The sequence below is a fragment of the Stegostoma tigrinum genome, chromosome 19, assembly GCF_030684315.1.
Source record: "Stegostoma tigrinum isolate sSteTig4 chromosome 19, sSteTig4.hap1, whole genome shotgun sequence".
Classification (NCBI taxonomy): domain Eukaryota; kingdom Metazoa; phylum Chordata; class Chondrichthyes; order Orectolobiformes; family Stegostomatidae; genus Stegostoma; species Stegostoma tigrinum.
Genome location: NC_081372.1, coordinates 61,702,584 through 61,730,225, shown reverse-complemented (window position 1 = coordinate 61,730,225; position 27,642 = coordinate 61,702,584). Strand labels below are relative to the sequence as shown.

The 27,642-nt window shown below is 42.4% G+C and overlaps 1 protein-coding gene across 1 annotated transcript in view; it reads right to left on the bottom strand.

The window, feature by feature from the left end:
- The window catches only part of sycp2l (synaptonemal complex protein 2-like), a 374,186-nt gene that overhangs the window by 61,572 nt on the left and 284,972 nt on the right, over window positions 1-27,642 (bottom strand). The window contains exons 21-22 of the mRNA XM_059652659.1: window positions 20,643-20,782; window positions 913-1,358 (exon numbers count right to left, since the gene is read on the bottom strand). Coding sequence (XP_059508642.1) covers window positions 913-1,358; window positions 20,643-20,782 — 586 coding nt within the window. The remainder of the gene's footprint in view (window positions 1-912; window positions 1,359-20,642; window positions 20,783-27,642) is intronic.

The window sequence follows — 27,642 nt, the reverse complement described above, 5'->3', positions numbered from 1 at the left end:
GTTAGATGGGCTTCAGTTTGGTTTCACAGGGTGGCGCAACATCGAGGGCCGAAGGTACTGCGCTGTTGTGTTCTACTGTGTTGAAATTCCAATGCACCTTGGTGGTGAAAATCAAGGATCCTAACGATAAAGAAAGGCAATTACTAAGAAATGAAAGCAAAGAACATAGGGTGCTGGAAATCTGAAATTTAAAAATTATAGGAAGTGCTAGAGAAACTCAGCAGGTCTGGCAGCATCAGTGGAGAGAGATATAGTTAGATTTTCAAGTTCAATCACTTTTCTTTGGAGTTAAGGAGAATCACTGGACTCAAAACTAACTCTGTTTCTCTCTCCACACATGCTGTCAGACCTACTGAATTTCTCCAGCACTGCTAAGGAATGAAGGCAGAGTTGATTGACACAGAATGAGCAAATAGGTTAGAAGTATAATGGTAACACACAGCAAAACATTTAAAGAGCTTTCAACATTTTCATTAAAGGTGCACTCTATTGAGAAAGAAAACTTCCATGAGAAGTCAGAATATTACAATACCAGTGAGAGATGGAATCAAATTGAAAAAAAAATGCAAACAATTTAACAATTATTGATACGCCAGAACACTGAGGGAAGAAAATAAGTTATCAAACTAGCAAAGCTAAAAAACAGTACAAGCATATAAATCTTCCGGCATATTTTTATAAAAACTTCAGGTAAGCATTGATCTCTTAGAGAGTAAGACTGGGAGATTAATGACAGGAAACAAGGAAATGACAGACACTGTGACAGTGGGGGAATAATCAAAGTATTTCCATAACAGTAGACAAACAGTTGGCATCATATACTCGAATAGTATTTCTAAAGTAAACCATACTAGTGGGAAACCTGTACTATCATTATTATTTATAAGCAAAAAATCTTTCAAAACACATTACCTCATCACCTCTTAGTCGATTTTTGCAAGTCAAATCCATGCTATGTCTCTTGGAACAGTTGCCTCTTTGTGGATTATTCTGCTCTTTTGATCCAGTATCATGGCAGATCTCATCAAATTTTCCACCAGAAACGTCCAATTTTCTAATGGAGCCAAATGAAGACACCTTTTCTGTCTGACAGATAGAGTCCAAGGACAGTCCTTCAGTTTTAGAAAAGTCATCCTTTGAGCCTGAAGGAAGCAATCTTCGATCAAAGGTACGTCTAATTCTTTTCTTACTGTCATTAATATGCTTTACACTTGTTTCATGGTTTTCAGCTGGAGTTAGTTTTGCTGCTTTGTCTGTTAGTTGTTGCTCCAGTGTTTGTGTTTTATTGCAATGATCATGACTTGGTGATTTTTCATCAAATATTGAGAAAAATGTTTGGTGTTTTATAACTCTTTCATCTGTTTTGAAAGAGGAGGAAAATAATTTCAAGTAAATCAACTACAAATACAATATAGTACAACATTATTTCCAAACTGATATAAAATTTTTAAATGGCTCTAATAAATGCAGAATTTATATATTTTGCTCAAAAATCAAAACTGAACAAGACTGCCACACCATTACAATCCACAGACTATATTTCCTTTCTCCTAAAAACCTTAAAGAATAACACTTATACACTAATATGCAATATAATTTGCTATTGCTACTGAGGCATGAAAAGGAGTAGTGAATTCCTGCAGGCCAGGTGCTTTGGTGCTTTATGGACACCCAAGACAGTGTTAAGGTGCTCTGAAGAAGAGGCAAACAAGACTCAAAAAATGAGCTGTTTCCCTCTCTCCCAGATGCTGCCACATTTGCTGAGTTTCTCTAGCATTCTCTGTTCTGTTAAAGCAGTCTTCCAGCTTTCTAACCAGTGATAGTTAAGGACACAGGGCACTATCCCAAGACAAGGCATTAAACAACTTGGAAGGGAACTTTTACGCTAGTTTATTCCCATGTGTCAGTTGCACTCATCCTTGGTAGAGATCACAGACTGATTCAGTATCTAAGAAATCATAAATGGTCCTGGACACCGAAATCATTAGCCCTTCATGAAACCGTGCTGACACTGGTGAATTGTGCTTTGTTCTTCCAGTATTCAGTTTACTCCTTTATGACTATCTCCAGTAGCTTCCCCATTAAAGGTCAAACTAACTGGTCAATAGTTTCTCACTTTTTGTTTCTTTCTTTTTTAAATAAAGGTGTCACATTAGTACCTTTCCAGTTCACTGCTACTGCTGACTCTTATGAGGGTCCCTAGAACTTTCTGGAAGACTTCCAAGTATTTAAATGAAGTTTAATCACAAGGCTATGCTATAAGTGAAAAATGTTGAGTTGATCTAGGTAATTCTCTTGCAAGCAATTTCACCCCAACAAGCTTTGTCCTGAACGTTTTACTGCAATCACTGGTAACTGAACGAGCTGCTTTTCATAACTGACCGACACTGAAATTGTGCCCTTAGTCTGTAAAGGATCCAGACTAGACTAGGTTTTGCTCAAACTTAAGGAAAACTACAAGTTAAAGTTCTAAAATGGAGGAAGGCCAATTTTGACAGTAGTAGGCAAGAACTTGCAGAAGTTGCTTGAGGTGGGGGCAGGGGGGTGTCAGATATTTGCAGGTAAAGGGATGGCTGGAAAGTGGGAAGCCTTTAAAAAAGAGATAACGGAAGTCCAGAGACCATAGGGTGAAGGGCAAGGCTGGTAAGGTATAGGGAATGCCGGATGACTAGAAAAAAATTAAGCTTTTGGTCAAGAAAAAGAAGGAAGCATCTGTCAGGCATGCGCAGCAGGGACTGAGTGAATCCATGGATGAGTATTATGGTAGTAGGGGTATACTCAACAGGAAAATCAGGATGACAAAATGGGGACATGAGAGTTTGGCAGATAGGATTAAGGAAAGTTCAAAGGGGTTCTACAAGTACATAAAGGGCAAAAGAGTAACAAGGGAGAGAATAGGGCCCTTAAAGATCAGCACGGCCACATACGTGTGGAATGACACAAGATGGATGAGATACTAAAGGGTATTTCATATCAGAGTTGACTATGGTGAAGGGTATAAAAGCAAGAGAACGTAGGAGAAACAGTAATATCTTGAGAAGCGCCCACCTTTCAGAGGAGAAGCTGAACAATTTAAATTGCATGAAGGTGGATCATCCCCCAAGACCTAATCAGGTGTACTCGAAAACTTTATGGGAAGCTAGGTAAGTGATTGCTGAGCTCCTTGCTGAGGTGGACGAGTAAGCCTGAAATCACTGGTGGGTAAGTCAACAAAGAACAAAGAACAATACAGCACAGAAACAGACCCTTTGGCCCTCTAAGCCTGTGCTGATACATTTTGCTTGTAATTTCAGTCTCCCTGCTGCTGGAAAGATGTTGTGACTGTTCAAAGGTTTTAGAAAAGGTTTTCAGCAACGTTCCCAGGGTTGGAGGGTTTCGGCTGCAGGGAGAGGGCAAATTGGCTGGGGCACTTTTCACGAAATATCACAGGCTGAGGGGGAACCTTATAAAGGTTTATTAAATTCATGAAGGACATGGATAGGGTGAACACTCAAGGTCTTTTTCCAGGGGTAGAGGAGTCCAAACCTAGAGGGCATAGGTTTAAGGCAAGAGGGGAAAGATTTAAAAGGCACCAAAGGGGCAACTTTTTCACAGACAGGGTGGCCCATGTAAGAAGGCATGCGATACAGGGAAATTTGTTTTTTCTAGGTACAGAATTGGCTGTGCAACAGAAGACAGAGGGTAGTGGTAGATGGAAAGTATTCAGCCTGGATCTCGGTGGCCACTAGTGTTCTGCAGGAATCTGTTCTAGGACCACTGCTCTTTGTGATCTTTAGAAATGACTTCGATAAGGAAGTGGAAGGGTGGTTTATTAAGTTTGCATTTGACATAGGTTGGTGGAGTTGTGGATAGTGTGCAGGGCTGTTGTAGGTTGCAACAGGACATTGACAGGATGCAGAGTTGGCCAAAGAAATGGCAGATGGAATTCAACCTGGAAAAGTGCGAAGTGATTCATTCTGGAACACTGAATATGAATGCAGAATACAGGGTTAATGGCAGGATTACTAGCAGTGTGGAGGAACAGAAGAAACTGAGGGTCCATGTCCATAGATCCTTCAAAGTTGCCACCCAAGTTGATAGAGTTGTTAAGAAGATGTGCTAGGCCCGAAACGTCAGCTTTTGTGCTCCTGAGATGCTGCTTGGCCTGCTGTGTTCATCCAGCCTCACATTTTATTATCTTAGATGTATAGTGTGTTGGTTTTCATTAGCAGGGGGTTACATTTAAGACCCGTGAGGTTATGTTGCAGCTCTATAAAACCCTGATTCGACCACACTTGGAATATTGTATTCAGTTCCAGTCGCTTCATTATAGGAAGGATGTGGAAGCTTTAGAGAGGGTGCAGAGGAGATTTACCAGGATGCTGCCTGGAATGGAGGGCTGGTCTTATGAGGAAAGACTGAGGGAATTAAGGCTTTTCTCATTGGAGCAAAGAAGGATGACTGGTGATTTAATAGTGGTGTTCAAAATGATGACAGACATAGATAGAGTGGATAGCCAGGGGGCATTATTACGAGGAGCATAATTTTAAGGTGATTAGAGGTAGTTATAGGGGATATGTCAGAGGTAGGTTCTTTACACAGAGCGGTGGGTGCATGGAAGGTGTTGCCAGCGGCAGTAGAGGAGTGAGATACATTAGGGACATTTAAGCGACTCTTGGATAGGCACATGGATGATAGTAAAATGTAGGCTATGCAGGGTAGTTTGATCTTAGAGTAGGATAATAGGTCAGCACAACGTTTGGCCGAAGGGCCTATACTGTGCTGTACTGTTCTACGCTCTTCTCTATGTTCTACATGTGTGAAATGAACTGCCAGATGAGGTGGTGGAGACTAGTACAATTCCAACATTTCAAAGGCATCTGTATGAGTTTATGAATAGGAAGGGTTTAGAGGGACATGGGCCAAATGCTGGCAACTGGGACTAGATTAATTTAGGATGTATGGTTGGCATGGACAATTTGGACCGAAGAGTCTGTTTCCGTGCTATACAGCACAATGACTCTACAGCTGAAGTCCAGAGTGATTTTTGTTAAAAGCCGGTTCTGCAATCACTGTAATGCTGTGTCTATATCGATCTCCATTAGAAGCAGATGACCATTTAACCACACATTTATTTTGATGTGCTTAGCAATTTAACTGTTCCAAACCAGATGTATGTGGATTTTCCAGGGTATAAACACTCCTGGATACCAGTCAATGAGTTATTTTACTCAATTTAGATCGAGTAGGACTTGTCATGGACAAGATCAAACCCCCGGCAAACATATCAAGGAGACTGCCTACATTCTAACTTTTATCCCATCTGAAGGCACGTCTAAGGGGCTATCTCCAGATATAATTCAACTGTAATTACTCAGCTTTTAGCAAAATACAGATTATACTTACCATCGGTAAAAATACAAACTAAAGAAAGACAAAGTGGTATAACTTTAACTTTGTTGAAAAATTTAACAGATTATTCAATAACTAAACAATGACTGTTCCAACATAATAACATCCCATAAACACATGGCAAAGGCAAAGTCGGTAAAACAGATTGTCTCACGTGCAATTCTGACAGGAAAAAGAGAACCCAAGCTTTTAGCTGTAACAGAGGTGCAACTGCTTCCACAGCTGACTTCAAAACTCTGAAAAACTGCTGAAAGCTAAACTAAAATGCTGGTTCTGTTGGAGCACCACTGCACACATTCATGCTGTTTCTATTTTTCCAACTTAAAAAATACCTCAAGACCTCAAGCTGTTTTAGTTTATTGGCTGGGCGGAGGCAACTCATCACCTATGGCTCAAAATCTCTCTTCAAAGTTACAGTATTGTCATAGACACTTTTGCTGTCGCAATTCCACATACTGGGAGCAACTACAATAGCTTGCTAGCCAGGGTCCTGAAGAAAATTTTAACTGTTTGTCCAAGTCTTGATTTTACTTAGGGTTGTGCTGTATGTCGACCTAGAGTCCCTCTGATCAGGACATGTCCTAAGTGAGGTTATGCAATTGCCTTCACTTAAGTGTGTCCCCCAAGCTTGGGCAGACTGGCAAGGGTGTCCACTTCCATCAGAATACCCTACAACTCACATGCTCCAGTGCCACATTTTATAAAAATTAGGCCAGGTGTAGCACCTTGTTAAAGTCCAGTTATGTTTCAGCTATTAGGCATTTCTGCACTGTTAGATCATTAATTTCACATGCCAAATGGTCTCTCAGCATCTCATTCAGTGTTAGACCAAAGTCACAAGTTTCTCTCAGCCCTTTTGACTAAGTCAAAAATATCACAACAGATTCCCCTGGTTCTCAAAACGCTGATTAAAAACAATGGTGTCTCAGAATTAGAGTAAGCTTGGAGTTATAACATTCCTTAACAATGTCTGTCATTTCTTGAAGGTTTAGTAACTGGTGCCTCAGCGGAGGTAAAGCTCCTAATACAGAGAAATCTGCAGCTCCACAGGTTGTCAGGAGAATGACTTGTTGCTTTTCGTCTGCTACAACGTCATTGTTCTGAAAAAAAACACATTCTTTCCACAGACTGGGCTAAATCATTGACAGCAGGATCAAAAGAGTCAGGCTTCCCAAACAAAGCCATCATGTAAAAACTGCTTAATGCAACTCAAAGATGATTGTTGAAAGTGAGTTTCGTCAAGAATGTGCTTAACTCTCATCGCTATTTAAATGACTCCATAGAAGTTGATATCCTATCGCCAAATCACCCTTTATGGTTACATATGAACTGTCTTTGACTTTTGTACTGCCTCTTCTGAGTCAGCTCACAGACTGTCAGTATTTCTGACACTCCCCTTTTAATCTGTCAAGCAGGACTCCCTGATTAAGAGCCAGATTAATAGCCCCTATCAGGTAACTCACAATCCAGAAGGTCCAGTTGACTGGCCTTGTTACAATCACCATATTCTCCACATTTTCTGTGTCATGTACTCCACAATTCATATGCATGCAAAGTGAGCTTCAATATTTTTTCTTGATTCATTCATGGGATAAGGGTGTTCACTTATCAGGCAGCATTTATTGCCCATCCCTAATTACCCAGAGGGCAGTTTAAAGTCAACCACATTGCTGTGGGCCGACAGTCACATGTTGGCCAGACCAGGTAAGGATGACAGTTTTCTTCCCGAAAGGGCATCAGTGAACCAGACTGGCATTTCTGAAAATCGACATTCAATTCTTAATTCCAGATACTTTATTGGATTCAAATTCCACCATCTGCCATGGTGGGATTTGAACCTCGGTCCCCAGATCATTACCTGGGTTTCTGGGTTATCAGGCCAGTAATGATACCACTGGTCTATTACCTCCCCGGCCAACACCGGTATTCTGCCAACACTCCAAACACTTCAGGAACTAGTCAATGTGTTTCTCAAGTTCTACACTGCCCTCCTCACAGATTATAGGGCATGAATGTCAAAAATGCCACAAACAGGTGCCAAAAGTAATCAAGGAAATTAATGGAATGTTGGCCTTTATATTTAGCAGCGTGGAGTATGAGGATAGAACACAGAACATAAAACATTGCAGCACAGTACAGGCCCTTCAGCCTTCGATGCTTGGCCGACCTGTCATGCCAATCTGAAGCCCATCTAACCTACACTATTCCATGTACATCCATATGCTTGTCCAATGATGACTTAAATGTACTTAAATTGGCGAATCTACTACCAATGCGGGTAGGACATTCCATTCCCTTACTACTCTCTAAGTAAAGAAACTACCTCTGACATCTGTCCTGTATCTTTCACCCCTCAATTTAAAGCTATGACCCCTCGGGCTCGCTGTCACCATCCTAGGAAAAAGGCTCTCCCTATCCACCCTATCTAACCCTCTGATTATTTTATATGTCTCAATTAAGTCACCTCTCAACCTTCTTCTCTCTAACGAAAACAGCCTCAAGTCCCTCAGCCTTTCCTCGTAAGACCGTCCCTCTATACCAGGCAACATCCTAATAAATCTCCTCTGCATCCTTTCCAAAGCTTCCACAACCTTCTTATAATGCGGTGACCAGAACCGTACGCAATACTCCAAGTGCGGCCGCACCAGAGTTTTGTACAGCTTCAGCAGAACCCCTTGGTTCCGGAACTCGATCCCTCTATTAATAAAAGCTAAAACACTGTATGCCTTCCTAACAACCCTGTCAACCTGGGTGGCAACTTTCAAGGATCCGTGTACATGGACACTGAGATCTCTCTGCTCATCTACACTACTAAGAATCTTACCATTAGCCCTGTACTTTGCATTCCGGTTAATCCTACCAAAGTGCATCACCTCACACTTGTCTGCATTAAACTCCATTTGCCACCTCTCAGCCCAGCTCTGCAACTTATCTATGTCTTTCTGTAACTGACAACATCCTTCGTCACTATCCACAACTCCACCGACCTTGGTGTCGTCTGCAAATTTACTAACCCATTCTTCGACGCCCTCATCCAGGTCATTTATAAAAATGACGAACAGCAGTGGACCCAACACCGACCCTTGTGGTACACCACTAGTAACTGGTCTCCAGGATGAACACCACCCTCTGTCTTCTTTCAGCAAGCCAATTTCCGATCCAAACTGCTATATCTCCCACAATCCCATTCCTCCGCATTTTGTACAATAGCCTACTGTGGGGAACCTTATCGAACGCCTTGCAGAAATCCATATACACCACTTCAACCGGTTTACTCTCATCTACCTGTTTGGTCACCTCAAGCGCCCTAACTGAGCCTTCACATCTCATCCTAACATAAGCCTTCATCTTCCTCTTGACCAGAGATTCCACTTCCTTCGTAAACCACGGCTCCCTCATTCTACAGCTTCGTCCCTGCCTGACAGGTACATACTTACCTAGGACACACAGGAGCTTTTCCTTGAATAAGCTCCACATTTCTAACGTGCCCATCCCCTGCAGTTTCCTTCCCCATCATATGCTCCCTAAATCTTGCCTAATCTCATTGTAATTGCCTTTCCCCCAGCTATAACTCTTGCCCAGTGGTATACACCTATCCCTTTCCATCACTAAAGTAAACATAACAGAATTGTGATCGCTATCACCAAAGTGCTCACCAACTTCCAAATCTAACACCTGGCCGGGCTCATTACCCAGTACCAAATCTAATGTGGCTTTGCCCCTTGTTGGCCTGTCGACATACTGAGTCAGGAAGCCCTCCTGCACACACTGGACAAAAACTGACCCATCTATAGTACTCGAATTATAGTGTTCCCAGTCAATATTTGTAAAGGTGAAGTCCCCCATGACAACTACCCTGTCTCTCTCACTCCTATCGAGACTCATCTTTGCTATCCTTTCCTCTACATATCTGGAACTATTTGGAGGCATATAGAAAACTCACAACAGGGTGACCTCTCCTTTCCTGTTTCTAACCTCAGCCCATACTACCTCAGTTGACGAGTCCCCAAACATCCTTTCTGCAACTGTAATACTGTCCTTAGGAAAGTAGGAACTATGCTCCAGTTATATAAAACCCTGGCTCAACTCCATTTAAAGTACTGCAAGCATATCTGGTACCACACCTTTAAAAAATACATTGGCTTTGGAGGAAGCACAACACAGGTTTACAGAAATAACATGAGGACTTCTAAGGTTAAGTTATGAAATACAAATTAAGCCTGTTTTCTCTGGAATTTAGAAAGTTAAGGGGTGATCTGATCAAGGTTTTCAAGATAGTAGCAGGAAAAGATAAGAACATAATGATAAACTATTTCAGAGATAGTAGGAACTGTAGATGCTGGAGAATCTGAGATAACCAGGCGTAGAGCTGGATGAACACAGCAGGCCAAGTAGCATCAGAGGAGCAGGAAGACTGACATTTCAGGCTTAGATCATTCTTCAGAAACCACTCATGAAGAAGGGTCTCGGCCTGAAACGTCAGCGTTCTTGCTCCTCTGATGCTTGATAAACTTTTTCCACTGGTTAGGGATTCTGAAACTTGGGGCCATAGGCTAAACATTAGGGTCAGACCGTTCAGGAGATGTTAAGAAGCACTTCTACATTCAAAGTGTGGTAGAGGTTTGGAACTTCCTTCCACAAATCATGCCAGATCAGTTGGCAATTTTAAATATGAGATAGATAATATTTTGTAATCAAAGGTATTATCAGGCAACATGGTGGCTCAATGATTAGCACTGCTGCCTCATGGAGCACTGGATCCAGGATCAATTCCACCCTTGTGTGACTAACTGTGTCAGGTTTGCACATTCTCCCTTTATCCGTGTGGGTTTCCTCCGGGTGCTTCAGTTTCTTCCCAGAGACCACAGATGCGCAGGTTGGTGGATGGGCCACATTAAAATGCCCACAATGTACAGGGATGTGTGTGTTATTGTGTTTGGTTGGCTCACCAAGATGGTTGTTTTTCCGCAGATGTTTCATTACCCTGCTGGGTAACACCATCAGTGCATTTCTTAAGAAGTCTGTTTTGTTGATCTGTCCAGTCTGTTTGAGTCTCTTTAGCATGTTGACGATCTTGTCACCTAGTTGTGGTGTCGGGTCTGGCCCAGCCTAGCAATTATGTTCTTTTGGACCCGATCAGCCCAATCTGTAGCACTGCTGTCAAGCCATTTTTCTTGGTGGATATTGAAATTCCCCACCCAGAGTGCATTTTGTGCCCTTGCCATCCTCAATGCTTCATCTAAATGTTATTCAACATGGAGCAGTACTGATTATCAACTGAGGGAGGGCAGTGCTTGGTAATCAGCAGGGGGTTTCCTTGCCCATGTCTAACCTGAAGCCATGAGGCTTCATGGGATCCAGAGTCAATGTTGAGGACTCCCAAGATTACTCCTCTTGACTGTATATCACTTGCGGCCATCTCTGCCAAATCTATCCAGTTGGTGGGACAGCACATATCCAAGGATAGTGATGATGGTGTCTGGAAGGTATGATTTCGTGAGTATGACTATATCAGGCTACTGCTTGACTATCCTGTGAGACAGCTCTCCCAATGTTGGCACTGGTCCCAGAAGGAGAACCATGCAGGGTCAACAAGGCTGTTTCTGTTGCCTAGGTTGATGCCAGGTGATCCACCCAGTTTCACTTCTATTGAATGACAGGGCAGGCTCAATAGGCCAGATGGCCTACTCCTGCTCCTGTTTCTTACATTCTTATGTTCTAATTTGAAATTGTCCACGACACCAACATCCACATAAACACTCGATCGATACTGATTATTCAGTTGAATTAAGTAGGTGTTTCATCTTATATTTCCAAGGAACCTGCTGATCCACCAACCAGTTATAGTCATTATTGTTTACTATTTAGTTCTAGTATTACTAATTCTAAATTACCCAAAATCTCTAAGAAAGTATTTACACACCAGCATGGTCCCAGCCTTCAACTGTTAAGTCACACTGCCAGGCACCCAGGTTCAATTCCACCCTCAAGCAACTGGCTGTGTTGGTTTCTCCTGCTGTGCTAAATTTCCCATAGTTTCCCGCAATGTTGGACAGATGTATTAGGCACAGCAAATGCACAGTTACATAGTTAGCAGAGGTGAGATGGGTCTGGGTGGGAAGTACTTTGGAGGGTTGGAGGCTTCAAAATGCCAAATGGCCTGCTTCCATAGTGTAGGGATTCTAGGATTCTATGATTGGTGGGTTAGATTAGGGAGAAGTCAAGGGTAAGAAAATAACCAGGGAAAGAGCAGGGCTCATGCAAGACCAAGATGGAAATGTGTGCATGTAGTAAAGAAACACTGGGACTGTTAAATTAGTACTGTCAACTGGAGAAGGAGAATGTAGGTAGAGAATTCACAAAGAAAGAGTCTAAGTAATGAGAAGAAGTAATAAGACAAGAGTGTACTCAATGAATGGAGGACACCAGGAATCTCAAAGGAATACAAAAACATGGCAAGTTAACAGGGTAGCTAAGAAGGTATATGGGCAAGAGATAGTAGGAACTGCCGATGCTGGAGAATCTGAGATAACACAGTGTGAGGCTGGATGAACACACCAGGCCAAGCAGCATCAGAGGAGCAGGAAAGCTTGACGTTTCCAGTCGGGACCCTTCTTCAGAAATGGGGGAGAGGAAATGGATTCTGAAATAAAAAGGGAGACGGGGGAGGCGGATAGAAGATGGATAAAGGAGAAGATAGGGTGAGAGGAGACATACAGGTCAAAGAGGCGGGGTTAGAGCCTGTGAAGGTGAATGTAGGTGGGGAGGATAGGTCAGACCAGGGAGGACAGACAGGCCAGCGGTGTGGGATCAGGTTAGTGGGTCAGGGATGGGAGTGGGGCTTGAGGTGGGAGCTAGCTGGGCTGGTTTTGGCATGTGGTCGGGGGAGGGGAGATTTTGAAGCTTGTGAAGTCCACATTGATACCCTTGGGCTGCAGGGTTCCCAAGCGAAATATGAGATGCTGTTCCTGCGTCTTTCGGGTCACGTCATTGTGGCAATGCAGGAGGCCCAGGATGGACATGTCAACATAGAACATAGAACAATACAGCGCAGAACAGGCCCTTTGGCTCTCGATGTTACGCCAACCTGTGAACTAATCTAAGCCCATCCCCGTACACTATCCCACCATCATCCATCTGCTTAACCAAGGACTGTTTAAATGCCCCGAATGTAGCTGAGTTAACTACACTGGCAGGCAGGGCATTCCATGCCCTTACCACTCTCTGAGTTAAGAACCTGCCTCTGCCATCTATCATAAATCTATCACCCCTCAATTTGCAGCTATGTCATACAAGCTGATGGTACAGGGATTGAGTTCTGGAGCCGTAATGTCATGCTGCAACTGTACAAAACACTAGTGCGGCCTCACTTGGAATACTGCATACAGTTCTGGTCGCCCCATTACAGGAAGGATGTGGAAGCATTGGAAAAGGTGCAGAGGAGATTTACCAGGATGTTGCCTGGTCTGGAGCGAAGGTCTAATGAGGAAAGGCTGAGGGACTTGGGTCTGTTCTCATTGGAGAGAAGAAGGCTAACAGGGGATTTAATAGAGACATACAAGATGTTCGAGGAGTTGTGGGGGTGGTGTGGAGAGACAATTGAAATGGTTTGCGACTGGGAGGTGTAGTTGTTTGTTGCGAACAGACTCAGTTCCCTACAGTGTGGAAACAGGCCCTTCAGCCCAACAAGTCCACACTGCGCCTTGAAGCATCCCACCCAGACCCGTCCCCCTATAGCCCACACACCCTTGAACACTATGGGCAATTTAGTATGGCTGAGCCACCTAGCCTGCACATCTTTGGACTGCGGGAGGAAACCTGTGCTGACATGGGGAGAATGTGCAAATTCCACACAGATAGTCGCCTAAGGTTGGAATCGAACCCGGGTCCCTGGTGCTGTGAGGTCGCAGTGCTAATCACTGAGCCACCGTGCCACCCAGAGCGTCGGTATTCCACAAAGCTTGGGGACCATTGCTCCCACCTCAAGCCCCACCCCCACCCCCTACCCACTAACCTCATCCCGCTCCCCCTGACCTGTCCATCCTCCCTAGACTGACCTATCTCCCCCTAACTCCCCACCTACACTCACCTTCACTGGCTCTAACCCCGCCTCTTTGACCTGTCTGTCTCCTCTCACCCGATCTTCTTCTTTATCCATCTTCTATCCGCCTCCCCCTGTCTCCCTATTTATTTCAGAATCCACCTCCCCTCCCCCATTTCTGAAGAATGCTCATCAAGCTCTCCTGCTCAGCCTGCTGTGTTCATATAGCTTCACACCGTGCTATCTAAGGTATAGGGGCAACTTACCTTATTGTTAAGGTAGAGCTTATAAGAACAAGGAGGTTATGCTGGAGCTATACAGAAATTTGGCATGCAGGTCTGGTCTCCCCCCTCTAGGAAGGATGTGATTGCACTGGAGGGGGTAAAGGAGAGATTAATCAGGATGTTGCCTGGGATGAAGCTCTTTAGCTATGAAGAGAGGCAAGATGAGATTAGATGTTTCCTTTTGGAGCAAAGGTTGATTGGGACTTGACAGAGGTATGAAAGATTATGAGGTGCCTGGAATAGGTGAATAGAAAGCATCTGTTTCTAAATTCTGAAAATTAGGTCTAGAATAGTTGGTTGATTGCATCTATGCTAGACAAAAAAGGGCCAAAGTGCCTTTTTCTGAGTTGTAGATCTCTAGCACATTATGCTATTGACAGGAAATGAACCCACAAATAGCTGTTAAATATTTGAGACTGTAAGATATAAAAGCAGGTTTGACCATTCAAGCCCATCAAATCTGCTCTGCCATTCAACTGATGCAACAATCCTCAACGGATCAAATGATCCTCAACTCAATTTTCTTGCCTTAGCCCAATGATCTTACTGATTAAACATCTGTCTACCATAACCTTGAGTAAATTAATGATCTGGCCCTTAATGCACCGTTCCCTGTGGTAAAGAACTGAACAAATTCATCACCTGCTAAGAACTGAAATTTCTTCACTTCTCTGTTTTAAATGGGTGATCCCTTATTCTGAGAATTTGAACTCTGGTCCTGGACTGTCCCACAAGAGGAAGCATGTAAACTGTTAAGCCCCTTAACAATCATTAAAGTTTCAATAAAATCAACTCTCATTCTTCGGAAGTCCTGTGAGTACAAGGATAACCTACTCAATCTCTCCTCATAGAAAATCCTGCTATCAAACCTGTGCACCTTCTCTGTATTGCCTTCAGTTCCAGTATATCTTCCCTTCAATAACAGAACTAAAGTTTGGTTCCCCACAAACAGATATCAATATTTAGCCAATTCTATTCACTCCACATGAAATCAAGAAAAAGTTGAAGGCCCTGATAACATTCCAGCAATAGTACTGAAGACTTGTGCTCCAGTACTTGTTGCTTCCCTAGCAGGGGTCTTTCAGTACAGTTACAACACTGGCATCTACCGGCAATGTGGAAAATTGCCCAGGTATGTTGAGTACATAAGATGTACGGCAAATCCAACCTGCTAATTAACGCCCCATCAGACTACTCCTAATGACTCACCAACTATCTGCTCAGTGATGCCCAGTTCGGGTTCTACCAGGGCCACTCAGCTCCTGACCTCATTACAGTTTTGTTTAAAATTCAACCAAGTGTGGCATCAAAGAGCCCGAGCAAAAGCGGAATCAATAGGATTTGGGTAGGCAAATTCTCTGCTGGTGAAGTCATAGCTGGGATGTAGGAAAACGGTCATGCTTGTTGGAGGTCAGTCATCTCAGCTCCAGGACATCTCTGCAAGAATTCCTCAGGGTAGTGTCCTCGGCCGAACTATCTTCAACTGCTTCAACAATGACCTTCCATCATAGGTCAGAAGTACAGATATTTGCTGATAATTTGCTAAGGGTATTCGGGTGGGTTTAAACTAATTCAGCTGGGGGATGGGAACCAAAATTGTAGTTTGAGGATAGAAAAGGTTGAGAGTAGGGAGGTCCGAAATTAAGTTTCAGGGAAGCAAGATGGCACCGGCAAGCAAGAAGTTAGTTTGAAGTTTGTCTACTTCAACGCCAGGAGCATCCAGAATAAGGTGGGTGAACTTGCAGCATGGGTTGGTACCTGGGGCTTCGATGTTGTGGCCATTTCAGAGACATGGATAGAGCAGGGACAGGAATGGTTGTTTCAGGTTCCGGGATTTAGATGTTTCAGACAGAACAGAGAAGATGGTAAAAGGGGGGAGGTGTGGCATTGTTGGTCAAGGACTGTATTACAGTTGCAGAAAGGATGCTTGGGGACTCGTCAACTGAGGTAGTATGGGTTGAGGTTAGAAACAGGAAAGGAGAGGTCACCCTGTTGGGAGTTTTCTATAGGCTTCCAAATAGTTCCAGAGATGTAGAGGAAAGGATAGCAAAGATGAGTCTCGATAGGAGTGAGAGAGACAGGGTAGTTGTCATGGGGGACTTCACCTTTACAAATATTGACTGGGAACACTATAATTCGAGTACTATAGATGGGTCAGTTTTTGTCCAGTGTGTGCAGGAGGGCTTCCTGACACAGTATGTCGACAGGCCAACAAGGGGCAAAGCCACATTAGATTTGGTACTGGGTAATGAGCCCGGCCAGGTGTTAGATTTGGAAATTGGTGAGCACTTTGGTGATAGCGATCACAATTCTGTTATGTTTACTTTAGTGATGGAAAGGGATAGGTGTACACCACTGGGCAAGAGTTATAGCTGGGGGAAAGGCAATTACAATGAGATTAGGCAAGATTTAGGGAGCATATGATGGGGAAGGAAACTGCAGGGGATGGGCACGTTAGAAATGTGGAGCTTATTCAAGGAAAAGCTCCTGTGTGTCCTAGGTAAGTATGTACCTGTCAGGCAGGGACGAAGCTGTAGAATGAGGGAGCCGTGGTTTACGAAGGAAGTGGAATCTCTGGTCAAGAGGAAGAAGAAGGCTTATGTTAGGATGAGATGTGAAGGCTCAGTTAGGGCGCTTGAGGGCTACGAGGTAGCCAGGAAAGACCGAAAGAGAGAACTCAGAAGAGCCAGGAGCAGACATGAGAAGTTGTTGGTGGATAGGATCAGGGTAAACCCTAAGGCTTTCTGTCAGTATTTAAGGAATGAAAGAATGATGAAAACTAAGATTAGGGCCAATCAAGGATAGTAGTGGGAAGTTGTGTGTGGAGTCAGAGGAGATAGGGGAAGCACTAAATGAATATTTTTCAACAGTATTCACTCTAGAAAACGACAACGTTGTCAAGGGGAGTACTGAGATACAGGCTACTAGACGATGTGGGATTGAGGTTCACAAGGAAGAGGTATTAGAAATCCTACAGAGTGTGAAGATAGATAAGTCCCCTGGGCTGATTGGGATTTTTCTTAGGATCCTCTGGGAAGCCAGGGAGGAGATTGCCGAGCCTTTGGCATTGATCTTTAACTCGTCATTGGCCACAGGAATAGTGCCAGACGACTGGAGGATAGCAAATGTGGTTCCCCTGTTCAAGAAGGGGAGTAGAGACAACCCTGGTAATTATAGACCAGCGAGCGTTACCTCAGTTGTTGATAAAGTGTTGGAAAAGGTCATAAGGGATAGGATTTATAATCATCTAGAAATGAATAAATTGATTAGGGATAGTCAGCATGGTTTTGTGAAGGGTAGGTGGTGCCTCACAAACCTTATTGAGTTCTTTGAGAAGGTGACCAAACAGGTAGATGAGAGTAAACCGGTTGAAGTGGTGTATATGGATTTCTGCAAGGCGTTCGATAAGGTTCCCCACAGTAGGCTATTGTACAAAATGCGGAGGAATGGGATTGTAGGAGATATAGCAGTTTGGATCGGAAATTAGCTTGCTGAAAGAAGACAGAGGATGGTAGTTGATGGGAAATGTTCATCCTGGAGACCAGTTACTAGTGGTGTACCACAAGGGTCGGTGTTGGGTCCACTGCTGTTCGTCATTTTTATAAATGACCTGGATGAGGGCGTCGAAGGATGGGTTAGTAAATTTGCAGGCGACACTAAGGTCGGTGGAGTTGTGGATGGTGACAAAGGATGTTGTCAGTTACGGAGGGACGTAGATAAGCTGCAGAGCAGGGCTGAGAGGTGGCAAATGGAGTTTAATGCAGACAAGTGTGAGGTGATGCACTTTGGTAGGAGTAACCGGAATGCAAAGTACAGGGCTAATGGTAAGATTCTTAGTAGTGTAGATGAGCAGAGAGATCTCAGTGTCCATGTACACGGATCCTTGAAAGTTGCCACCCAGGTTGACAGGGCTGTTAGGAAGGCATACAGTGTTTTAGCTTTTATTAATAGAGGGATCGAGTTCCGGAACCAAGGGGTTCTGCTGAAGCTGTACAAAACTCTGGTGCAGCCGCACTTGGAGTATTGCGTACGGTTCTGGTCACCGCATTATAAGAAGGTTGTGGAAGCTTTGGAAAGGATGCAGAGGAGATTTACTAGGATGTTGCCTGGTATGGAGGGAAGCTCTTACGAGGAAAGGCTGAGGGACTTGAGGCTGTTTTCGTTAGAGATGAAAGTTGAGAGGTGACTTAATTGAGATATATAAAATAATCAGAGGGTTAGATAAGGCGGATAGGGAGAGCCTTTTTCCATGGATGATGACGGCAAGCACAAGGGGGCATAGCTTTAAATTGAGGGGTGAAAGGTATAGGACAGATGGCAGAGGTAGTTTCTTTACTCAAAGAGTAGTAAGGGAATGGAACGCTTTGCCTGCAATGGTAGTAGATTTGCCAACTTTAAGTACATTTAAGTCATCATTGGACAAGCATATGGACGTACATGGAATAGTGTAGGTTAGATGGGCTTCAGATTGGTACGACAGGTCGGCACAACATCAAGGACCGAAGGGCCTGTACTGTGCTGTAATGTTCGATGTTCATAATTGAGTACCATTCACAACTCCTCAGATAGTGACGCAATTTATATTCAGATGGAACAAAATCTGGACAATATCCAGGATTTGGCTGATGAGCGGCAAGTAACATTCACACCACACAAATGGCAGGCTATGACTATCACCAATAAGAATTAGTCTAACTACGACTCTTGATAGGCAATGGTGTCACTGATTCCCCAATATCAACATCTTTGGAGTTACAATTGATCAGAAACTCAACTGGACCCGTCACATAACTACAGTATCCATAAGAGCAGGTCAGAGGGTCGGGATACCGTAATGAGTAACTCACCTCCTGACTCCCAAAAGCCTGTCAATTATCTACAAGGCACAAGTGTCTCCTGGTAACTGAGACTTTTCATCATCTGTGGCATCCTGGTGAATCCCCTCTGCACCCTCTCTAATGCAATCACATCTTTCCAATGCTGTGAAGGCCAGAACTGCACATAGTGTTCTATCTGTCGCCAGATCAATGTTTCATCAAGTTGTAACAATGCTTCCCTGCCTCTATCCTCTATGCCCCATCTAAGAAGGCAAGCATCCCATTTGCCTTTTACACCATCAATACTACTAGGTATCTACCACTCTATGCATAAATCCTTCCCTACTGGGCCTCTCAAAATGTATCACATCAAACTTATCAAGATTAAATTCCATCTGCCTTTGCCCTGTCCAATTTACCAGCTGATCAATATCAGACTATAGCCCTAGACCATCCTCCTCACTATCAACACCACCACCAATTTTTGTGCCATCTGCAGACTCACTGATCATACCTTCTACATTCACATCCAAATCATTAACACACATTACAAACAGCAAGGTCCCAGACCTGATGCCTGTGGTACATTGCCGGTCACAGGCTTCCAATCATAACACCTACCCTTCAACATTATCTTTTGCCTCCTATTTGCAAGCCAATCTTGAATCAATGATCTATGAATTAAAACTGCAGGGAAAAGGACAGCATCTTCAAACTTATAAACAGTACTTGGAAATAACTGGAGCCAAGACCCAAACTCTGCGGCGCGACACCAGTTACATCTTGCCAAGCAGGAAAACACACATTTAGCTCGATGCTCTGCTTTGTTAGTTAGCCAATCCTCTACCCAAGCTAAGAAATCATTCCTAACCCCATGTGATCTTAACTTGTGTATTAACATTTTGAGCAGCATCTAATCAAATGCTTTCTGCAAGTCCATTTGTACTACATCTACATTATCCACCTTGCTTGTTATAGCTTTGAAGAACTCTAGCCATTTAGCCAAACACGATTTACTCCACAAAATCATGCTGATTCTGATGGATTGCAGGATGGACCCCATTTGAATCATGATGGGCCCAGAGTTCCAGCACTAAACTAAATAATAGGAGGGGGAGGAGGTTCAGTCACATGGAAAACAATAAAATCAAGGTTAATGGCCAACACAGGGGCAGACTCTAATAATCCTCATTTTTTCTCCAGTAATCTTGTTGCTCTTAAAGTACTTATAAAATGCCTTGGGATTTTCCTTAATTCTACCTGCCAAACCTATCTTGTATCCCCTCTTTGCCCACCTAATATCTTTTTTAAGCACTCCCCACACTGTCTATATTTCTGAAGGGCCTCTCTTTTTATAGTGTTCTGTGCCAACAGATGCATCCTTGTTTTTCGTTACCAAACTCTCAATCTCCCTTGATATCTAGAGTTCCCTGGACTTGCTGACCTTGGATTATGCTCCTAGAGGAAAACAGTAGTCCTGAAATCTCACTATACTACTTTTAACAAGAGACTCCCATTGTCGAAATGCAGACTTACCCACAAGTAGCTGTTTCCAGTCTACGTTTACCAGATCCTGTTTAATGATGTTGAAATCTGACTTTCCCCAATTCAGACACTTCACATTTGCACTATCCATAACCTTTTCCGTAATGACTTTGAAACTTACAGAGTTATGGTCACTATCCAGAACATGTTACTGCACTGATACTTCAACCACTTTGCCACCTTCATTCCTTAGGATTAGGTCTAGCACAGCCAGATATATCTGTGTACTGGCTCAAAAAGCTCTTTTAAGTGCACTTTAAACATTCCACTCCATCGAATCTTTCATACTAAGGTGTTCCCCAGTTAATGTTAGCAAAGTTGAAAACCCCTACTGTTATAACTCATTTCCTTTCACACTTTTCTGTGATTTGCCTACAGATTCGCTTCTTTATCAGCGATTGCAACAAATATAGCAAATATGCCGTAACTGCCAAAATTGTAATTCTGTTTTAACTGTACTAAGCCAAAGACTATACTTCATCTACAAAACATTAAAAAAACAAAAATTATCAGACATATATTAATCAAAATGAACAGCATCTTTTTAAAGACAAACTAGATTACCTTGCTCAATGGTGTATTTCATACAGGAAGTTTGTCTTTCCACAGTACTACAGCTTGAAGCAGGACTGTCAGAAACCCAGCATTTCTTCCTGGATAATGATCTTTGATCTTTTTGGGTCATTTCTAAAAGACCAGGCAATCTGCAAACATAAAAAACACTTAATTGTCTAATTACATTCAATGCACAACTTAAATGCAAACATCAGGTAAGACATCACCACGAACCAGGGAAATGCTAACAAGGAGAAAACTGTAAATAATTTAATGCTGGAAGTGCTGAAACAAGCATGAGTGAGAACAGGATCCAAAAGGCAATGTCAGATTCCAGCAGGAATCATTTTGCCAGCATTTTGAGGAAAAGTGGAAGTAAAAGTCAAAGTACGGCATTATAGTAAACAACTGAAGGGGACTTTTTTCTTTCTCTAATCTACGAGAGCACTAAGTTAAATAACTGGTAAAATAAAAGAAAACCTGTGTTTTCAGAAGAGACAGCTGCAATTTAAGGAGTCAGAATTACATGAGGTCCTGGAAGTGAAGTGATGTCAGAGGACAAGGAATCATACGGTGAGTTTTCTTGTAAGCATTAAATTTACTGACAATTAAGTATAAATTATCAGAAAATTGATCCATTAATTCATGCAGCTAATGCATACTGAAGTCAATTTAAATTTAACTAAACTGCTTGAGCTTTATAATGAACCAAAAGAGTGAGTTGTCCAGGCTAACGCAATTGATACGGTAGATACTGATTTTTTGTACAAGCCAAGGCATTAAACAAAGTATAAAGAACAGATGCATGAGCCAGTTTAGTGCTCTATGATTAAAAGTGCTAGATGCAACTGACATCAAACTGATGTAAAGGCAAAGTACTTTGGCCACTGGAGATCCAAAATAAAACAAAAAATGCTGGAGAAACTCAGCAGGTCAGGAAGATAGAAAACTTTCTATTTTTATGCTAGATATCAAACGGGTTGAGATGGCAAGAAACAGTAGTGGTTTAATAATTACACAAGCTTGGTGGTAGGTCAGAAGATTGGATATGATATAAAATCAGCAAACAATGACCAAAAGGTGAGTGGGAGATAAAAATTAGAAAATGAGAGAGAATTCACTAGTTGGAGTTTCTACGTGCATTTAAAAAAGAAAACAATTAATAAAGTGAGTGTTGATTCTGTAAAGAAAATTAATTTAGGGAAATAATAAAAGAAAAAATAATGTCAGATGAATCAAAGAGGTACGTTGCATTGGTCGTTACCATAAAAGGTGCAAGGATCGAGCCAGAATTAGATGTAAATCAGGAAACAGAAGGGAAGGTGGAAATCGCAAAAATTCCATCCACAAGGGAAATGGTGCCGAGGAAATTGTTGCAACTGCAGCTGACAAGTCCCTGATTGGGGCAGGGTTTTTCCAACGAAGGATTCATGTTCATCATTAGACCCTTAATTCTCGATTTTTACTGAATTCAAATTCCACCAACTACTGTGGTGGCATTTAAACTTGGATTCCCAGAATATTAGAGATAACAAGATGTAGAGCTGGATGAACACAGCAGGCCAAGCAGCATCAGAGGAGCAGGAAGGCTGACATTTCGGGCCTAGGCCCTCCTTCAGAAATGGGGGAGGGGAAAGGGGTTCTGAAATAACTAAGGAGAGAGGGGGAAGCGGATAGAAGATGGATAGAAGAGAAGATAGGTGGAGAGGAGACAGACAGGTCAAAGAGGCGGGGATGGAGCCTGTAAAGGTAAGTGTAGATGGGGAGGTAGGGAAGAGATAGGTTAGTCCAGGGAGGACGGCAGGTCAAGGGGGCAGGATGAGGTTAGTAGTTAGGAAGTGGGGGTGGGGCTTGAGGTGGGAGGAGGGAATAGGTGGGAGGAAGGACAGGTTAGGGACGCGGGGACAAGCTGGGCTGATTTTGGAATGCGGTAGGGGAGGGGAGATTTTGAACCTTGTGAAGTCCACATTGATACCATTGGGCTGCAGGGTTCTCAAGCAGAATATTCCCAAAATATTAGCTAGGTTTCTGGATTAACAGTCCAATGATAATGTTACTAGACCATTGCACCACCCTCCACCCATCAGCTAGTCAGATAGCAGATGCTATTTTAATTTTAATTTTCAAAACCTTCCTAGGTTCAGCGATGATTCTATGTAGCACAACTCATTCATTCTATAAGGATGGGAAATGGTAGAAAGTAAACTCAGTGAGTAGGCTTGGCACTTGTCTGACAGAAGATACCAGAACTTATAATTAAATATATTATTGTATTTAGAAATTCAATACAATCAGACAAAATCAACATGATTTTATGAAAGTAAGTTATTTTAATCAATTGATTTGATTTATTTGAGGAAGTAACACATACTTTTGATCAAGGTGAACCATAAGATTTGCTGTACTTAGATCTATGGAGAGGATCTGGTGAGGGGCCACATCAAAGATTACGGCAAAAATAAAGTTCATGACAGACAAAAATTGAATTGCTGGAAAAGCTCAGCAGGTCTGGCAACAAAATATTTCATTTTAATTAACGCTTCCTCAGAACTGATGGTAGCTAGGAAAATGCTGGTTTCTATGCAGGAAGTAAGGTGATGGTGGGCATGGTGGGGGGAGGTAAAGAAGTAAACAACAGGTGGGGATACACCACAAGAGACAGAAAAACAGTTGGACAGCAATGTATTTTAGCAAGCTCAGGGCATAGAAGGTAAGGTACTAGCATGACCAGATGTTTGGTTGGCCAACAGGAATCAGGCTGTGGGTGTCTATGAGTCATTTTCCCATTTTCTGTTTGGAAAGATGTAACATGTGGTGTGCCACAGGGATCAGTGCTGTGGCCTTAACTTTTTACAACTTATATAAATGACTACGATGAACGAAGATAATGTTGCTAAATTTGCTGCTGATATAAAGCAAGACCGAAAAATAACTTACAAAGAGGACATGAAAAGGGACACAGAAAGGTAAAGTGAATGGGCAAAGAGCTGGAAAATGAAGTGTAATGTAGGGGTACATTTGTAATTGCTTATCTTGGCAGAAAGAATTAAATAAAATTACTTAATTGGTGAGAGATTGCACAGCATTGAAGGTACGATTGAATTTGGGTACCCTAGTGCACAAATCGTAAAATGTTGCTATGCCAGCACAGCAAATAATTAAGGAATGCAATCAATTGTTATTGATTATTTTGAGAGGAATTGTTAAATTGACACTGTTAAAAATAATGGATTAGTAATTTAAGACAAAGTGGTGGGTTTTGGAACCATCTCCTGCAAACAACAGTTGAAGAAAAATCTGAATATGTTTAATGTTGAGGGAGATAGATTCACGATAAGCAGATCATGATGAGGTAGGCGATCACTGAGTATCAGGATCGCTCAAGTATTAAACCGGCCCCTTGGAAATGTGCCAGGAATCTAGGTTCAAATCCCGCTATAATCAGATGGAAGAATTTGAATTCAATTTTTAAAAAACTAGCATTATATCATGATGGCCACTGTCAAATGTAGGGTGACTGGTTCAGTAATGTCCTTTATGAAAATGTAGTGATTGGGACAAGGTTGACCTCATTAACTGCGAGGTTCTTGACTGGGGTGCTGACCTGGGCCAAACACAGAAGCCTTGGCTAACCAATACAATCAGGAGATTAGAATCTCCTCAGTTGGGGATTGACTCCGAGCTGGCGCCTTCAGCCAGTGTACTCTGCACTAATAAATAAAGGGTGAATTGCTGATGGAAGTCTGCTTCTGTGCAGTTATTTTAGAAGGATAATTATCATGCCTACTTAGTGTGCTCTACATATGACTCCAGACTCACAGCAATGTGACTGACACTTAACTGCCCTTTGTGGAATCACATCTGAGTAATAACAGTTCACTATAAATTAGAATGCTAAAACATCATGACGTTTACTTTTTCAAATGATTTGACTCAGAATATTACTCCATTTCATTTTTATTAGAGTCACTCCAAATTAAGACAACTTCTGCCCCAAGGGTTGGGGTAAATATATAATAGAGATAAACTTGGTCAGAGATGGCAGGGTCGTGAGTCAGTGATTGCATGGGGGCAGGGAATGGAATGGTCAACGAAGGAGAAATCACTGTTATACCATGGCTCAAAAGATTTAAATTGTGAACATGATGCATAAACTCACCTTTTATTCCCTTAATTTTAGGACTTAAAGTATGTTCCATTTGAAGTACAGTAATGGACATTATTAAGGCACATGATACAGTCAATATAAACAAAGTATTTCCAGCTGAAAGAGAGGCTATAACCTTTAAATTAGAGCTTAGACTGGAAGGGTGAAAGAATGAAGCAATTTTTAGTACAAATGTGCTTGGCTATCTAGAACGTAACTCCCTACAAGTCTTTTAAGGTGACTACGGGGAGATATAGAGGAGATATCAGAGGTAGGTTCTGCACACTGAGAGCGGTGGGTGTGTGGAATACACTGGTAGTGGAGTCAGATACTTGAAGACATTTAAGTGGTTCTTGGGGAGACACATGGAGGGTAGCATAATGTAGGGTATGCAGGGTGGTTTATCTTAGTGGGATAACAGGTCGGCACAACATTGTAGGCTGAAGGGCCTGTACTGCTCGATGTTCCATGCTCTGTGTCATGAGACAACAAGGAGTACAGCTGAATGAACACAGCAGCCTAGGCAGCATCAGAGAATCAGGGAAGCTGATGTTTCGGGTCTGGACCAAAAGAAGAGTCCACACCCAAAATGTCAGCTTTCTAGCTCCTCTGATGCTGCCTGGCCTGCTGTGTTCATCCAGCTCTACACCTTGTTATCTCACACTCCAGCACTGGCAGTTCCTACATGTTATGAGATGTTATTATACATCTCTGGAGCAGGTGTGACTTGATACCAGGTCTCTCAGTTCAGGGATAGGGACACCACCACTATGCCACAACAGAGCTCCATTCACACCAGATAAATGCTGAGTTAAAATATGCATTACCTGTTCTATCTTTCAAAAAACACTTGGGTATTCCTTCAGACCATATTAAATGGTAACATTCTGCCTTCTCTCTCCTTATACACAGTCACATAGCATGAGAGCAGACCCTTTCACCCAATTCATCCATGCTGACCAGATATCCGAAACTGAACTAGTCCCATTTACTTGCATTTGGCCCATATCCCTTTAAACCTCTCATATCAACATACTTGCACAAACATCTTTTAAATGTTGTACTGTACTCGTATCGACCACTTCCTCCCGCAGCCTGTTCTACAAAGGCACCACACTCTTTGTGAAAATGTTGCCATGCTATCCCTTTTAAATTCTTCCCCTCTCACCTTAAACCTATGCCCTCTAGTTTTGGAAACCCCGATCCTGGGGAAAGGACCATGGCTATCCATCTTATCTATGCCCCTCATGATTTTTAAAACTTCTATGAGGTCACCCTCAGCTTCCTACGCTCCAGGGTAAGAAGGCCCAGCCTTCCCTTTATTAAAACCATGTAAAGACACAAATTATCCAGGAAAACCTCAAAGAAAATCTGATATCTTTAATTAAGGCAGCAAAAATGAGAATCGTCTGAGTCACAGAGAATGAAAAGCCCGCTAATATAGCTTGAAGTGCTGAAAAACTAGCAATATTGCCAAAGGTAAAATATTTAAGCACATCAGGAAGCCCTGGATTCAGAAAAGGCATTGTCAAAAGGTTCTAATTTCAAACATTAGCCAAGTAGCAGGCAGAACTGGACATCCTGGAGGCAATATCCCTTCAGGTGTAGAATAGCTTCAAAACTGAATAAAAAGTCATGAGCTGAATAAGCAAATCTCTTCTGTACACAACTGGAAGTACAGAAGACAACGTCACAACTTGCTGAGAGGTAAAATGAGGCTAAAGATATGTCCCTGGGATCTGACTGGATGCCAGCTAGGGTATTAAAAGAACTAGCTACTAAGATTGTGAATACATTAGTCGTAATCTTCCAAGAATTCCTAGATTCGGGAAAAGCCCAAGAGGGTTGGAAATCTACCAATGTTCGGAGGAGATTCACCAGGATGTTAGCTGGAATGGAAAGTTTCATTTATGAGGAGAGATTGGACAGGTTGCATTTGCTTTCCTTGGAGCACAGGAGGCTTGAGGATCTGATTGAGGTATTCAAAACAATGAAAGACATAGATAGGGTAGATTGTGAGAATCTTTTCCCAATGGCAGCCGTGTTTAACATGAGAGGGAATAATTATGTTGACAAGTAAGTGGTTTAAAGGAGATCTGAGGAAAAATGTTGTCATGCAGATGGTGTAGCAATGTGGAATGGTTGCCTGGGAAGGTGGTGGAGACTGGTACATTTGCAACATTTAAGAAGTATCTGGACAAGACATAAAAAGCAAGTGCATAGTAGTGCAGGTATAAATGGGATTAATACAGTTTGCTGTTCATTAGTTACTACAGATATGTTGAGCTGATGTGTCTGCTTCCACACTATATAAGTCTATGACACTAAATATGGGGAAGACAGGGGACTACATTGCTTTACCTCACCTAAAAACATAGGAAGTGGATAGATCTTGTAAACAAAAGGGTGACAGACATATGATTCTCACAATGCTTAAAGGCATGGAGAAATGCACTGTTTAGTGATGGGAGACAATACCAACATATTGCTGCAGTTCGATCAGGAATACACCAAAGTTGAAATTAAAAAGGGAAATTCTGCAGATAACATGTATTAATCATCAGACTATAAAACAAAGGAGCAAAATTATGCCATTCGGCCCTACCAGTCTGCTTTACCATTCAATCACGGTTGATATGTATCTCAACCCTATTCTCTGGTTTTACGCACCTAAACCTTGGATCCCCTTACGAAGCAAAAACGCAGCACACTCTGTCTTAGATACACTCAATGACTTGGCCTCTACAACGAGTTTCACAGATACACCGCCTCTGGCTGAAGAAATTCCTCCTTGTCTCACATCTAAAGGGTCACCTCTTCACTGTGAGTCTGTGCCCTTAGGTCCTAGTTTCCCCTACTAAT